General features: G+C 37.2%; 1 protein-coding gene across 1 annotated transcript in view; it reads right to left on the bottom strand.

The window, feature by feature from the left end:
• The window catches only part of KCNH8 (potassium voltage-gated channel subfamily H member 8), a gene marked incomplete at both ends in the record, with an annotated part of 202445 nt that overhangs the window by 17308 nt on the left and 168534 nt on the right, over positions 1–16603 (bottom strand). The window contains 2 exons of the mRNA XM_082479203.1: positions 1532–1887; positions 3609–3647. Coding sequence (XP_082335329.1) covers positions 1532–1887; positions 3609–3647 — 395 coding nt within the window. The remainder of the gene's footprint in view (positions 1–1531; positions 1888–3608; positions 3648–16603) is intronic.

The raw sequence follows: 16603 nt of genomic DNA, 5'->3' as shown, positions 1-16603 counted from the left end.
AAACATTTAAGGAGCTTTTTAAAGTGGTTTCAACTCGTCAGTTTAAGTGGTCTGATAATATAAACTCATTTGGGGATATAATATGAAAGTGTTTTAGCTGGAAAACAAAGTCTGAAAAACACATACGTCTTCAGCCAATTTTCCAGCCTATTAATAGGATTATTCTGCAGTAATAAAATTATGAATGGAAATAAGAAATAATAATATATGTAAAAATACTTGCAGCCTTGGGTGCCAATGCCTAACCACGTATGTTCAGAACAATAATGAGCGAGATTACATTTCATCAGAAAATGTGAAAGGTAGCGTTTCCCTGAATTATCACTTGTTATGCAGATTATAATGACCTGTACTCATAGCTGACCTGAACGAAATTCATATGAGATCTATGAAAGAAATGAGAAAATATCCACTATGCATTTCAATTTTGCTAGTGTGGAAGCTGCTTTTCCACACATTATTTTCCCCTCTATTGACAAAACTAAAAGAAGTTTATATCCTGCTCCTCTTTGAAGTGTAACAGTACTGATCAAGTTTATGATGAGGAGGAAAGATTTCTATATAGTCTTCCATGTCCTTTTTATGAATGCAACGTTAGGGACAGGTGCCTTGACAGAGCTAAACAAAAACTGGTCAAGCTGTGGCTGTTTCGTGTTTGCAATGGCAAGTTGCTGAAACTACCCCTTCTGCCTCTAGTGAATAAAGGAAGTTCTTGAACATGTAAAATACCTCAAATTATAGGAACCAAAACCTGAGCTGGAAGATCATCTGCTGCAGCTCCTTGTATGTGAAAAAGTGATTGTGATTTCTGTAAAGAACTGATCCCAAAACTCTTGGTTAATAGTTAATTATTACACTGCAGCAATTAAGAAAGATACATAAATCATCTTGCAAGTAACATACAAGTAAAAAAATTAAAATATTTAAAATTATATACTAATAATACCACAATAAAAAAATTACTCTCGTTTATGTCAAATGTCACAGCAAAACAGATTTTCTCAATTCTTTATTTTCTCTCTATGTAAACTTGCGTTATCAGGTTTCCCTTCTGTAATGTAAAAAAAAATCTAAATATTTTCTAAAATTGCTAGGCAATAGTTTTCCATTGTAGTCCTCTAGTCCAGTAATTTTTGTATTTGCACAGCTACGCTGTATTATCATCTACTTGCTTTCTAAATTGCTCTCTCTCTGATGGACTCAGAATGTTTCACAGTGCTATTGTGGGAATGCATATTATTATAGATGGACAAAATGATACCATAAAGCCAGACTATTCAAATAGTAATTTTCATAATTGCTCAGTACTTTCCCTTTTAACTGGTAGAAACACTTTATTTCTCAATGAAGTCCTAAAGTCACAACATTTGGATAGTGTGTAATAGTTCCTACAATAAGAGGACTTTTGCTTCTCTGTGGCATGAACAAAAGTATCCACTATTAAATAAAAAATATTTTATAGTGTTACAATTATACTATTTTTAATAGGAGTTACATGATAAAGAAGAAAATAACAGTTCATAACTATTACCTTGGGCTCAGGTCAGGTGGGCCACTGGTGGTCAGTGCTGAAAGGGGTAACTTAAGGTTTTTCTCCTTCTTTCTGGAGTAGTAATGAAGCTCTGTTTCGTGTTTGATTCTTGAGGGGTTTGAACTGCAAGCACGGATGGGTGAATGAAAGGGCACCGTTCCTGAGGCCAACTGCTTCAAGTTTCTCCCTAGGTGGTTTTTATTGCTTCCAGCCTTCTTCTGCTGAGAGCAATTTGTGCTTCTGGTATGGATCGGTGAAAGTGTGCTGCTCTCTTCTTCTCCCTCCTCTTCCTCGTCTTCATCTTCCACGATTGAAGGGAGTCTCTTCTTTATATTTCCGTTTCCCTTGAGCTCTGTCTAAAATAGCAGATAAAACATACTAGTGTAAAATTCAGAGCCTGATGCTGCAGAAACACAATTTCTTCTGTTTCATCCTGGAACAAACCCAGATCTAGCACAGATTTCATTTCTCATTAGAGATAGCTCTTTGGAACTCTTCCACGACTTCCCTCCTCAACTATGGTTATATGTGCATACGTGAGGAAAATAGAAACAAATTAAAAAGGTCACTAGCGACATATCCAATGAACTTACTGCAATATGTTTTGTTACCAAGAAAGATTACATGACTAGTTCTTATAAACCATGTGCCGTACGTACACTTGAGTAGATTAATCTTGCTTTACTGAGGCATTATTTTTTTTGAATGTGACGCTCTCAGACGGCCGGTGGACCAAGGGAAAGAGCTGAAGCTGGTAATTCATATAATTCCACATCTTCATATGGAACCATTTATAATGTATAAATAGCATTTATACCAGTTTAGCTCAAGCCCGAATATCCTCTGTATCCTTCTCAGTTGTTGTAACTGAAACCACTGCTGGGATAGCAGGCAGATTTTTCAGTTTATACAAAGTCCCATTAATGCACCAGTGGTGTGACAGTGTCAACTTCAGAACTGAGTCATCAAAAAGCAGAGCCACATCTGTTTTTTTAAAAAAAGGCAATCTGAATACTTGATGTTGGAACCAAGGATATTTAGAAGCAACATGGACCTGGGTTCTGTACTTTATGTACTAATTAAAGCACAGTGTAAGAGAGCAATGTATTGTTTATTATTGTTTCATGGTAACAAAATACACTGGTCATGAGTGCTGAGATATGTAAATATGGAGCTCGTGTCAGGATCAGGCCATAACTCAAAAATAGTTCCATTTATTCCCATGGTACAACTTACTGAATTTACTGGTGGTAGGTGAATGGACTAAGGCAGAATCGGGTTCCAGGTCAAATTAACAAACTCCACACATCTCAGTGAAGAGTACAGCCAAATGCAACTTCATGGTTTCAGAAAAAGTTGTGGTTCATTTTTTCAGGCTACTCCTCTTAATCAACCTTGTTAACTTCAGATAGGACACTTCAAATGACCTTGTACAGTCAAATTTCCCACATTCAGGCCAGGTAAGATTGGCTGGGTGAAAAAGCATATTTGGGGAATTTATCCGAATGTTCTAAGCCCTTATTAGTATCTGTCTAAATGTTTTGCAGCATGGGGTTAATTTTGCTGCGTGCTACAGCACACTTCCATTGAGTCAATGCTTTCCTCTTAGTATGCATTGACAGATTTAGCGAACTAGGTCCTCTCCATTTGAGATTTATGAAAAGGTAAGAATTTAAAACAGTGCGAAAGACCAGTCTGTATAAAATATAGTAGCCTTGTTGTCAACTGTAATAGTCATCTGAAGGCTGCCACGATGATCAAATTGTACAGGACCTGGCACTGATGCAGCCTGCACTCTACAGAGAATAAGCATTACCTGTATTCAATACTTTGGCTTAGGTAACCATGTACTTAAAATGCAGGTGCTATAGAAGGATATCCAAATCCAGCACTGGGGAGAAAAGATCATAATCTGTTACTCATAAAATGGACAGTGGCAGAACTATCGGCAGGATGCTATTTGAAATCTCATTCTGAAACCATGGAAGTCAGTTGGAGATTTCCGGCTTTCTTCTGGCCATAACTGTGTGCACGTTTCAAAGTTAAGCTTGGCATATTTAAAATATCACTAACATACCTGAGATAGCGTAGGCTTGTTTGATAATTTTGATATTACCTGAAAAAACAAAACAAAACAAAACAAGTAGCAAATATGTGCATCTGCACAGTATTGGCTTCCAAGAGCATATAAACATCTAAACCAAAACATTTATGTTGATACAACAAAAGAATCTCATGATAAAACAGCTGTTTTAAATGGCGCCATAGCACTGAAGTAAGGACACTCCTTGGAAACAGATGTTGTGAGGAAAAAAAAAAAAAAATTATTAAAAAGATAGTTCCTGTAAAAATAACATTTTACTTTAATAGAAGTTGGGTCACGGCTCCAAACCTGTGAATGAATGTAGATGGATGAATGTGTGCCTGGTGGGGTTCAGTGCTGGTTTGATGGCATTCGGTGCAGGAAGAGTGCTCTGCTTTAACCTTATGTCTTTGTAGTTTTAGCTCCTGTGCCAGCCTAGTCCTTACCAATAGATGATCTAACTAACTGCAGCATCTTTAGGGAATTTTCAAAGGCAGTGATGGGACTGAAGCAAGTAGGAGCTGAGGGAGATATACGCCTAACAGCTATTCAAGGCCATGACATTTCTCCTTCTTGGATTAAACACAAAACAAAACAAAAGAAAAGGAAGAAGAAAAATATCATGCAAGTTTAATGTGTAACTACTTTGAATAAAATGCACTTGAACTGCTGAATAATATCTGTTATAAGCGATATTCTGTTGCTTATTTGAATGTCTACACTTTGACCATGGGCAAGTCTCTGACAGCCTACATGCTGTATTTATAGGAAAATTTTAGTCTGCCAGGTAGCATTTTCACTAGTGATTTTCAGCTTTCCTAAACACATGTCAAGATAAGAAGTGCTTAACAGCAGTCAATTTTAAATTCGTAGCAGCAGTTTGTTTTTCTCCAAACTCGGGTAGAAGAGGTTAAGCCTTTCTGGAAGTCATTGGGACTTCCCAGTTTGTTTGATAAAAGTCTTCAAAACTCCTAAGTACACAAATTTTAGGCACAGATTTGGAAAAAATATTTCTGGTGGGGTTTTGTGGTTTTTTTGTTTTGTTGGTTTTTTTTTTCCTTTTTTTTCCTTCTTTTTCAGAAGTTTTTCAGGTTTGCCTGAAGACTGTTTTGTAGATGCCCATAGAAGTGAGGGTACTAGTAGTAGTATAATATGCAAATACACAATATTTAAGTTTGCTTAAGCAGAAATCCTACTCCACAACAGCCAAGCCAGCAGCAGGTGTATCAATATATTTTGCAATAACACTCTAATAACTACCAAACAGAACTACTGCAATAATTAGGGTATGTAAACAAAATAACTGCTGTGTTCTTCCCGAGTTAGATAGAAGTACTAGATGATATTAGCAGAGGAAGAGATCTCGGGTACTGAAATCTCCCAGCTTGTACTGTAACCTATGCCAACTGAAGAAACACCATCTCCTTCAAGATTCAGGAGAACAGGAAACTGGAAATGTACTGAAATATTGAAGTCAGAGTTAGGGAGTACTAATGGCCCGCTTTGCACATATGTTTAAGAAGATTAATTTACAATAGTGCCCAGAATTTTGGGGCATCAGTTTGCTTGGATTCTAGGCACAGGTGCAGTATGAATGTTAAATAGCAGCCTTAATTAAAACTCCAAGTCAATCCCAAACATTAGCAGCTTCACAAAACAGCTCTTAGACAGTATGAATTTGCCTGCTGAAGGTTTTAAAAGTGACTTGTCATTTGTAGCTTGTAATGCAGGTGAAGATTTCTCCTTTCTTATTTTTTCCCCTCTCCTCCTGAGCACATGTGTTAATCCTGATGATTGTACATCTTGAAAACAAAGACAAAGAAATCATTAGATGGATGTGTCATAGATGCCCTAGGTAGCATCCCTGCTGGGGTCTTTCAGCTGGGCTGGGCTTTCAGCTCCATGACCAGTTTGTAGCACTGTCCCCTAGCTGCAGGACCTCTCTGCTGCCCATCAACACAGCAGCCACAGCCACCCATGCATGGGTCCTCCTCTGCTCTCAGTGCTACCCTTGCTGGTCACTGCAGCTGGGAGAAACTGGCTGCAGAGGAGATGGGGTTGATGGCAGCACTTTGTTGCCTTGTGACCTTGTCAAGGGAAAGGTAAAGGACTTTCTGAAGGCAGTTTGCTTTTTACAGAGAGGGGAAGGTGTGCCCTCGGGAGAAGGGGTAGTAGAAAAGAAGGATAGGTATGAACAGGGAGCTGGTGATGTGAGAAACTACACATCAGACTTTCTTCTTTCATTTCCTCAAACTGACCCATTTAACCCACTGGGGACAGTTTCAGTCTGGAGAAATTGATACTTTTAGATAAACTCTGGACCTATAAACTATTTTGTTCCGTAACAGGGAAACCACAGTAGAGAACATTGTAATTGCTTCTGTATTAATATACTGGAGCCATGTTTTTTGCTCGTAACTTTGAACGCCGTATCTTACAGACATAAAACAGGGGCCTGCACTTTATGGTTTGGTCATTGAAAGTTGGTAAAAGAAACTATAATTAATCTGTGACCAGAGAGAATTCTCAAGAGTTTGGCTTTTAAACCTCCTCCAGCCACTCACTCCTCTCTCTTCCTGCAGAAATACAATTCTCAAAGAGAAAAAAGAAAGATAAACACAAGAACATGGACAAAGCCAGTCAAAGGGCAGTAAGTTTAAAGACCTCACCATGCACATAGCTTTACCTCTATAAAAATGCAGTATCACAGTAAACAATTATGAGGTGCTGTCCTAGTTTCTGATCTGGTAAAACCTTTTATTTAGGGTAATACACTGGTGTAGCCTTCTATGAAATGCTATTTTTTCTTATACAAAAAGAAGGAGGATGTAAAATAGGTCTCATTCTAGTCTTTTAAAATGAAGTAAAACTCTTAAAAGATAAAGGCTGCTGAAAGAAAACCACAGGTATTTCCCCAGCTATGCATTAGGAAAAAAAACAAAAACAAAAAGACTGATGTTAGAATGAGATGTGTGAAATATTGTCAAAGGGTCTAATTCAATTTTCAATTTCAGCCTTTGTGTCTCTTTATGCCTTGGGAAACCAGCTATTATGTTTAATTTCACAGGGTAAACCAATAATAGATCATGTACTAAAAGCACTCTCACATCAAATTCTTTCATGTATGTAATCTCAAATCTAGTAATTGTTTAATAATTTAATATAGAGAGCTTAAAAATTCAGTAATCTTTATCATTGCTTATTATAAGCACAAAAACACCCCCTCATTTCTCTATCTGAAAACACTGGCGGTGTGCTGTCAAAAGTCAGCGAGCTGAAGATTTTTCCAGGGTTAAGAGACAGTAGTCTTTAATAGATGAATCTCTACCAGGAATTGTGGCCAAACCAGGAAAGTAGCTGTACAATAATTCAAGATGAATTCCAATTATAAAACCTTAAAATGAGAAATATGGAGATGCAGCTAAATTTGGGGTTAATACATTAAATGTAAATTTGCATTTTTGGGGCTCAAAAGAATATCAGCTTTTACCGGGCTGATTCCTGTTCCTTCATGAGAAGCAGGGACAAAATTAGAAACATAATTTCTCTGATTTGCTTGCAATTCTTGAGTCCTAAAATATATGAATAATTCTTTGTGTCTGAGGAGTCAAAAGGTTAAAATATGCTTTCAGTAAAGGATCTGAAATCAAACTAGAATATTAATGTTCTTAGTCAGCATTTGGAAACAGGAAAAACCCCTTTAGGAGCACTGGCAGTGTGGGGAAAAAAAAAAAAAAGGACGCATGCCATATGTTCTGTTCTTTGCAAATTTACTGTATGGTAATGGAAAAGATACAAATACATAACAAGGGATTATTGTACTGCTGAAAACCTTAATGCCTTACATGTGTTCAGACCTCAATTTTCCATAATCAGGAAATTTTTCAATGAAATATCGCAAATCCTTTAAATCGCAAAGGAGTCAATCGCTCAGAAAGAGTTTCTCAGGTCAGATATCACTGTTTTATATCTACATTTACTGAGAAATTTACCCCCCCCCCCCCTTTTTTTTTTTTCCGTTTTAAGACTTTCTCTAGTTCCTTGCTTGTTCCTACATTTTCCCAGGTTTATTCTTATCTCTTTTCCTTGCTGAATGGAGAGATAAAGAAAATGTATTTTTTGGAAGCAGATGCTTTCAGCGTTCTCTGATCCTACTTACAGTATAGAGTATATTGCTCAGCTTTTGCTGCTAATTCAACAGATCAGTCACCGGTATTTTGTCCTAGACGAGCAATAACTGTGAATGTCCATGACGCAGGACTGGCCCTGTGGATTGATATTCAATTAGACTCCTCAACTTGAAGTTGTAGATACTGTAAAAGAGCGGCTTTTAAGTTTATATTGTTAGCTTTATCTTTAAATGAAACTTCATACACTTTTTACATAATTATGTGTCCCTAACTTCAGAGCGGCTCTTGAAAAGAAAAGAGGAAGACGGTGAATCTTGAAAAATGTTCTCCCAATTAATTTTATTACCTGCCAATTGCCTATTTGCGAGCATCCCCAATGTTGCCCAGCTGTTTTGCTAGCACTCAGAGGCCAAATCAGTGGGACGAATGTTAATAAGAAGTGACGTGCTGAGGGCAGCAACATATCTGTGGAGAATTTTGAAGAAAGTCCAGCTTTGTCTGGCGTTCAGGGCAAATCTTGCAAAGAAGAAGCTGGGACAGGCACAATCCTTATTTTAAAAATCTGTGTATTCCTTATTTTAAAATCTGTGTGATTTGTTGTAGGGTTTTTTTTTTGTTTGTTTGGTTGTTTTTTTTTCTCAGAAACATTTCTTCTAAATAATGAATATTTTGCTTTTTGGGTGGCAACTTGATCAGTAGATTAACCTCTAGTCAATTCTCCCGGAAGGAAAAAAAAAAGTGCAAAATGAGCACACCTCTGTCCCCTAGACATATTCAGAGTTAAAACTTTGGGGATGACAACAGATATATGGTACCTGAGAAAATGATTCGCATCATTTCACCTTAGGGCAAGAAGTCATGTCCTGGCATGTGAAGATATCAGCAGAAGTCTAAGTATATATAAACTTGTTAAGTAAGAGAGCCATCATAATTTCCTTCCCCTGAGATAAAATTTGTGTTTTCTATATATGCACAATACAGCAAAGCTGAGCGCACAGCTTTTGGGACCTCTTCGCAGCTTTGTTACTCAGGAAGTTCTGCATAGATTTAGAAACTAAGGCAACATAAACACTCAATAAGTGAATAATATTGCTTTGGTTTTCAAAGTACTATGGAATAAAACAAAACTCAGTGTCAGGGAAGTCCAATAGAAAATCTGCCGAAGGAATTAATCAATAGCACCTGTCCCTGAATACTTACTATATATGCAATACTGTATATACAGTATATATATATACTGTATGTTTATCTTTTTCAGTACAATCATGTTGTTATTTCCCACAGCATTGAAAAAGCAATCTTAGGTAGGAACTGAATTTTCAGCAGAACTCTAGTTACACTTACGTAGGTAGCTTCTGTAGCTCTGGTTTTATTGAGTGAAGGTATAGATGACTAAAAAGAAAAATAAGCGGATATATTTATTTTTTATATCACTAAAAATAGACTGCATTTGTATATCAATGATTTTTGGTTTTAGTTTTTATAGGCTTTCATAACTTTGAACAGAGGGGTGGGTCCAGATGATCTTCAGAGCTCCCTTCCAACCTCAGCTATTCTACTACTTTTTGACGTTTAAAAAAATTGCACTAAAATTGCTACCAGCTCCATAAAATTGAGAACGCATACTTGTATCCGTGTAGAATGCCTACTTGATACTCAAGTTGCACTGACTATAGACAGTTTGCTCAAAGACTAAATCGTATTTAATTTCACACATTTCAGCATGTATCCTGAGGTTATGACTCTACAAGTGGTATAGGAGTTTTACCATATAAGCCGGTCTGACATGCTCATTACATCTCAAGGTAGCCTGTGCCTTCAGAACCAATGTTCTTACAGAAGAAATTGTGGTAAGTATTGTCATTTCCTTCATCAATTACTCTGACTTTATACAGAATAATAAAATTATTACTGTAAAAATGCTTCTAAATTTAAGGCCACTATCAAGTTGTTGCTATATCAATGCAAAATAAAAGCATTTATGGAAAAAAAGATCTACCCTCTAAATTCATACTATTTTAAGGTTAAGATATATTAGGATTAATTTTATTTTCCATTTGTCCAGTGTAGAGACAAAGATATATTATTAATATTGTAAAAGTTACATTATCATGTTTCCTAAGGCACAGTGAAGCATATTGGAAAAGGTTATCATCTAGCATCCCTGTGTAATTAAAATAGAAATATGGTTAGATTCTAAGGCAATACTCTCTGAAAGCCAGCAGCTTTTCCTGTCTAAAATTCTGTTTGATACAGTGTTTTATACCCTCCTCATACCACAGTCTAAAAACATCAATAAGCTGCTTTGCTAGCATGGATTTTTTTTTTTTTCAACATGTAACCCTCTGGTTAAATTTTATAATCTGATGCAGAATGCAATAATCCCAGGAAGTGAAATTAATGAGAATGGAGAGCGTTTGAAATGACTCAGAAGCTAAAATTAGAAGTAAAACTTTGGCACTTACTTAACCATTTTAATTCTAGTTATAGTGAAAATTGTTTGTATTGGTCAAGAAAGTGCTAAGGTCCGATTGTGAAAAAGCCTAATTACATACATACATTGAATAGTCTTGTTATAAATAACGTGTAACTAGTGATCATAGTTCCTGTCACTCAAACCATTCACAAAATTAGAGGAGTGACCACAGGGGTAAGAATTTTGGGATGGGTCACATATATATTACATATATTCTATATATGTAATATATTCCTGGACAAAACAAAATGGGTTAACTTCTTCTCCTCCCCTTCAGCCTCTTCCACGTTTTGTGGGATTTGTCCTTAAATTGTTTATTTGTTTTAGTTGTAAAATGGAAAAGAGTTGTAAAAGCACAAGGATTAATGAAAAGTATTAATTAATGGAAAAGATGACAGAATTGCATCAGTAAGTTGTGGTGGGTCAGACCTTCTAGCTGGAAAATGCCCACAGATCAGAAAAACAAACTGTTAGAGAGGCGAAAGGACAGCACAGGTGGCTGTGTGTTGTTATTTTCAAAAATATTAGAATGACTGAAAGCTACAGAAATGACAGGAGCATACCAGCAAATAAAAATTCTTCAGGTAATGATACTAGGGAAGAAGATGAAAAGGCCACCAAGACTGCAAGAGAAAGGGCATACCAGCCCGTCCTTGTTGAATTACATTTCCTTATTGCACTATTTCTCAGCGGTGCACCATATGTCCATAGTGAGGTGATTATCTTGAGGGGTACTGGGTGAACTGGTGGCTCAGAGGCACCGCACACCACGCTCATCGATGACTGCAAGTAAACAAGCTTTGTGAGCAGACAACAAAACGGAGTGAAACCTGGCTCGCACCATAGCTCCGGGTCAGCCCTCCTCCCATACCGAGCGAAGCAGGTAATTGCCAGGTTGAGGGATTGGAGGAAGGACTGACTGTAACCCTGCACAGGGAGGAGGGTATTGCAGCAGCATCAATTGTCTGAACTTAGCGTTCGCTTTAAATAGCCAAAGAGCCATCAAAACGTGCTTAGTGGCATGGATACAGGTAGGAGACCTGTGAAATAACTTGCAGAGAGCTAGGTGACAAAGATCTCTCCCAAACTGCTTCTCATTCGTTTAAAATTAGAAAGGAAGTGTAAAACAGGTGAAGGAAGTGCTCTGATTTTTTGTCAGTGGTCGTGCCCTTCTACAGCTGCACAATCCTGTTACTTGTTCCACAGAAATACAGATTTTGAGCTCTGTAAGTGAAGTTGTACGAGTGCTGCCTCGTTCAGCAATAGGGTAATTTATTTTGGGAAGACGGAGAGGGAGAGGGAAGAAGGAAAAACAAATTCCAGGTGGTCCCAGAAGCATGAACGAAAAATCTGAGTAGCCTGTAAAACGTGAAAGAGCACTGACGCAATATTTCACAGCAGCACTGATGGCACAGTAGTCCGTGCTGAGCGGCAGGTAAGAAACCTGCTCCAGTGAACACATCAGGAGCCACGTCTCAATGTTAATTACACGTTCACAGTTTTTAAATTGTTTTCGTTTTTGATAGCACGAGGAGCACCTTCACTCCTGTACTATAATGGCTGAGAAGATGAGAAGTTTGCAGACTCCAGCTCGTATCAAAAGAGGTATAAAGGAGAAATGGAAATACGGTGGCTGACAGGCAGAAAGCAGTGGATGCACTGCTATCAGTCGCTTAGGAACTCTAATAGAACAATGGGAATTTGTTCTGTGTGGCTGCCAAGCACAAACGGACTATAGAGAAAGATAATAAATAGGAATCTAAGTTGTTTGTTTGTTGGTTGGTTGGTTGGTTTTTTTTTTTTTTGTTTCAGAATAATCATGCGGATAAATTATTAGACTTCTGTCGCTTTAGGTGATTTGTTCACTTCTCTAATTCCACCTGTTGCAATAACGCTCTTATAGAAACACACAAATTGCCATTGACTGGTCTCTTGTTTTGCAGAATTTATACCTACTGTGCCACAGACAATAAACACCAGTGAGTTACGCCTGCAGTAATAGTACACCATCTTCTGCTAGATGAGCTATTGACAAAGGTGGGTGCTTAACTGCATGTAAGTCTGTTTAAAAATGACAAATTTTCCTCCAAGTTGTCCAACACCACTCTAAATGAACAAGTAGGGCTCTAACTTTTCTAAGCTAGGCCACTTCTTTCTACATAGCTACTGGGTAATGTGGCAAAACCCTCTTTATATAAAAGGTGGTTGGGATTATTTGGGAAATCTTCTATGAAATTATTTATTAGGAAAAATATTTTGCAACCTGTGGTTGTCCTGCAGTGTACAGGATGAGCTATGCTCTAGGCTGGGGTGGAGGAATTATGACTAAGAAGCGTAGCAGTGTAGCAAGAGTTGGTTTGGAAATCGATTTTTTTTAATGCATAGGTTTTATTATGAACACATAGGTAATACCCGAGAAATAAGATTTTTTTGGCTTTGAAAGTTAAACACATCAATAAGTAATTATGTGACTGAAGTTTCTATCAAATTTTCCTATCTTACAACACTTACCAAAATGAAAAGCAACTATTTAAAAAAAAATGCTTATTTTTCCCTTAATATCCATAGAATTGCAAATAGGATAAATTTGATTTGTTTCTTTAAAGCAAAATACTATTTATTATGCAGACAATAAAGACGCGTTTAAAAAATCAGAAATGTCATGCTGTTTCCATTGCTGATTCGTAATAGATAATCAAATATGTAACAGATAGAATCCCTTCTGAGTTATTACTATATTGGAAAGCAGCATTCATAAATTCAACAGACCTATATTAAAATATCTAGAAAAAGCATGACTAAAGAGGCAAAAAGAGGACTGTATGTCAAATGCATAATCTACTAGCTGAAAAACCGACAGTGGCTAGGCAGACTTTCAGCTGAATTTTGTGTTTGCATTCATGATATTTTGTGCTATCCTTTTTTTCTGCCTACAGGAACAATACCACCAGTTGGCACAAGGAGAGATAAAAGTCCAGAAATGAACCAATTAAAAAGAAATAAGGTGGAATTACATATTTGCTCTTAAAATATTTGTTTAATACTGAGTTGGAATGAACCAGAAAACTCAGCATATTCTATTGTAGACATTTTTCTTCCCAGTCTGTGCCCTCAGTTGTATGCTGCAGAGCTTAGAGCTGTTTTCACCTTTAAGAGCAATGGGTTTGGCCAATTGTCAGCTTTCCCAGTAGAAAATGAGGAGCATCCCTTGTAATTTGTTTGGTATCGCTAATAGCAACCCGAGCTTTATTATATTAAAAAAAAAAAACACAACTCAATCATTAAAATTTAATAAATTCTAAACACCAGCCTCTCCAAAGGACAAGAATTAGGCTCTGTTTTGTCAGACAATGCCATTCTGGGGGATAAAAATGTCTTTGTTTTTATTGCCTCTTGGTTGCCTTTTAAAATTTATTTGTCTATTTATTTATTTTATTATCAAGGAGCCTGGCTAAGCTGCAGTAACACTCAGTGTTCCCGACTGCAGGAATAATCTACTGCTTTTCTCATGCAGTTTTGCCGTTAGTCCTTCCCCCTGCTTCAGGGGCTGAGTATTTTCATTTTAAAAAGAGTAGTTTCTCCTCCCTTGCGGGGGGAGGGAAGGGAAGCTCTTGTAAGAGGCAGAACATTACTTTTAAGGCTACAAAAGGAAAAGTAGATTCTTATTAATTATGAGGCCTGTCTACAAAGGCAGATTTTTGAATCTGCAGGAATATCATCTTTTCTTTTTGAAAATGACACATATTGATAGTGTTCTAGTGAGTCAAAGATTGTGCCTGCATAAGTCTTATCTTCCTTTGGGACTTCATTACAGCTTGAGGGGTGCCATAGGTGTCAAGGAGGCCTCTTGTTCTTTGTATCAGGCTGGCTGTAACCACCCTTTGGGGTTTTTTTTGATGAATAATGATGTCTATACTGTAGACACTTCTGCATAGACACATGAAATAATCGGAAACAATAAACTGTTACCAAGCCCACAAAGATATTGTGCAAATATTTACTTATTCTGAGTTTCTCATAGGATTATTCAGAGTTATGAACATCTGCTACTGCTCTCTAAATATATAAAATAGCACATGTTTTCCAGGGCTGGTGGATAGCAAAATCATTGCCAGTTTCATTCATATAATTCTATTATATTTTGTAAGAACCTTCTTATGAGTGCTTATCTTTATCAAATCAGATATCTGACTCTCTCACTGCCTGCTATATATGCAATCTGTAATAGATAATGCAAAATTATATGGGTGGGGTGAGGGGGGGTCAAAGTCTGTGTCACTTAGCAAACTAATTTCACGACTATGACATCATAGTCACAGACCTAGAAAAATTGTTTGAAACACCTGAAGGGCTGAATTGTTTTAATGTCACAATTCCAGCTACCAAACAGATTAGCTTTTCCCAACTGTCCTGAAATCATTTCGTACATTTACAAAAATGGTAATGAGTTTCTCATGCAAAATTCAGCAAAGAAAGAAAAAGAACAGAATATATATAATCAATATAAAGACTTTTTCCTAATTCATGTCTTGCTGTGATGGGAATATATGAAAAGATGGCACAGTAGCACTGCCAGTGCGATTGCACACGCATTAATGGATATAAACATAAATCACTTAATGATTGCTGGGTTTATAGCTATCATGAGGAACCACTGAAACTTTATCTCCCTGTTTTTGTGTCTTTCTGTTTTTCTGTTACTCATTAGAAGCTGTATTACTTACACAATTGCCAACTCCTGTAGTTAAAATCTCCTGAGCTTTTCTTCCAAGATCGCTTAAACAACACTTTAAATCTTTCTATAACCAGACAGCTAGCGTTTCTGCTTGTTACTGGGAATCTTGTTTTCAGGTCTTCTTTGTTTTACTGAACAGTAACATGGCTATGGTATTCCTGGAGACTTTTCCACCATTACACCCTACTTGGAATTTACTGCAGATGGAGCACTCATACACTTTTACATACACTCCTAGATCTGCAAACGAACCAAGAAAGCGAATTAGAAAAGTGTTCCTAGAGATTTCTGGGTGGGTAGGGTCGTTACATGAACTAGCGCTAGGTATCCAACTTTGATACTCCAGGATCAGGAAACTTCTGGTCCTTTTTGGTCCATGTATTTTTAATTCAATTCAAATCTTGTATTCAATTTTGCGTGCAACGGACAGTTCAAACAGCGCAGGGAAGGGGATACTGGATCGCCAAGACTGCATCTTTCTGCAGCTTCACCTTTTTAATGCTGGCTTGAAGTGGTAGGAAATCTGCAACCTAAGGCAGTTTTGGTGGACTGTGACTGAAAATGTAATAATGTTTTAGGGTCCTGACGGAAAGGCGCTTGGCAATCATAGTGGGGAAATTCATGCGATTTCACCCTGAAGTTCCCCTGACCCTAAATGCTGTAAATGATCCATTTTCAGAAGCATTATATTCAGTTGCAATTTTGCTGTCATTTAAATCATCCAAGGAAAAAGAGAGTAAGAAACTGACTTATTCAAATGAATCAATCTGTTCTTTAACTACGGAAAAGCTCTCCAAACACAAAATTTCCATAAAGCTGCAGAAGTCATAGACACACAAAAGTAAAATCTCCCTGTCTTAGGGAGAGATCAAGATACAGTGTCACAGCTCCAAACTCTCCCACAGCACCATTCCCAAGAAATAATCCCAAGAAATTAAAAAAAAAAAAAAAATAAGAGTAGTAGTCATATTTTCTTACTCACAAATTTTACTTCCAAAAACCACCTTCTTAGTATTTTTCGAGAGCCATCCATCAGATAACTCTCAGATTATTTCTGCGTGCATGTTATATTCATGAAGACCTGGTATTTTCTAGGTGAAGCAGAGCAAGCGAGTGGTTGACCAGGCACACTTGTTATTGCCATAGGTACCTTTCCTCATTTGGTGAGTCTTCTTTCTGTGATGGTACAACTTTAGGCCAACTTATTCCTGCTCTTTATCCTTATTGGTAACTAAAATGGTTGGATCAGAAATATGATACGCATGACCAAGGTTAGTTCTACTGCAAGAGAAATACTAGTGGAGGGCATGGTTAACCTGAGGATGTAGGAGAAAGTGACACTGCAATAAGCTCTCTTGGGTTGTCTATATTTACCTGTGACACAGGATGCTACTCAGTGTCAGGATCTTTTCTTTTTTCCCTTTAATTTTAAGGTAATGGATTATACCATAAAAATACAGTGTATATTCACAAATTCTGCATATATTTTCCTTCTTAAAGCAGAAAAAAATCCTATGAGATGTTCTGCACTGCATTAAGTCCCATCTTTCACAGTGAGCCTGAGGAAGTTTCTTTTTTTGCTCTCAGCAGAGTCTGTACATCACCCAGCTGACCCTTGTCAGGAGGAACTCTCCTTGATTTTATAAAA

The sequence above is a fragment of the Vanellus vanellus genome (genome assembly GCF_965231255.1).
Source record: "Vanellus vanellus genome assembly, chromosome: 2".
NCBI classification, from domain to species: Eukaryota; Metazoa; Chordata; class Aves; order Charadriiformes; family Charadriidae; genus Vanellus; species Vanellus vanellus.
This window is presented reverse-complemented; position numbering and strand designations above follow the sequence as displayed.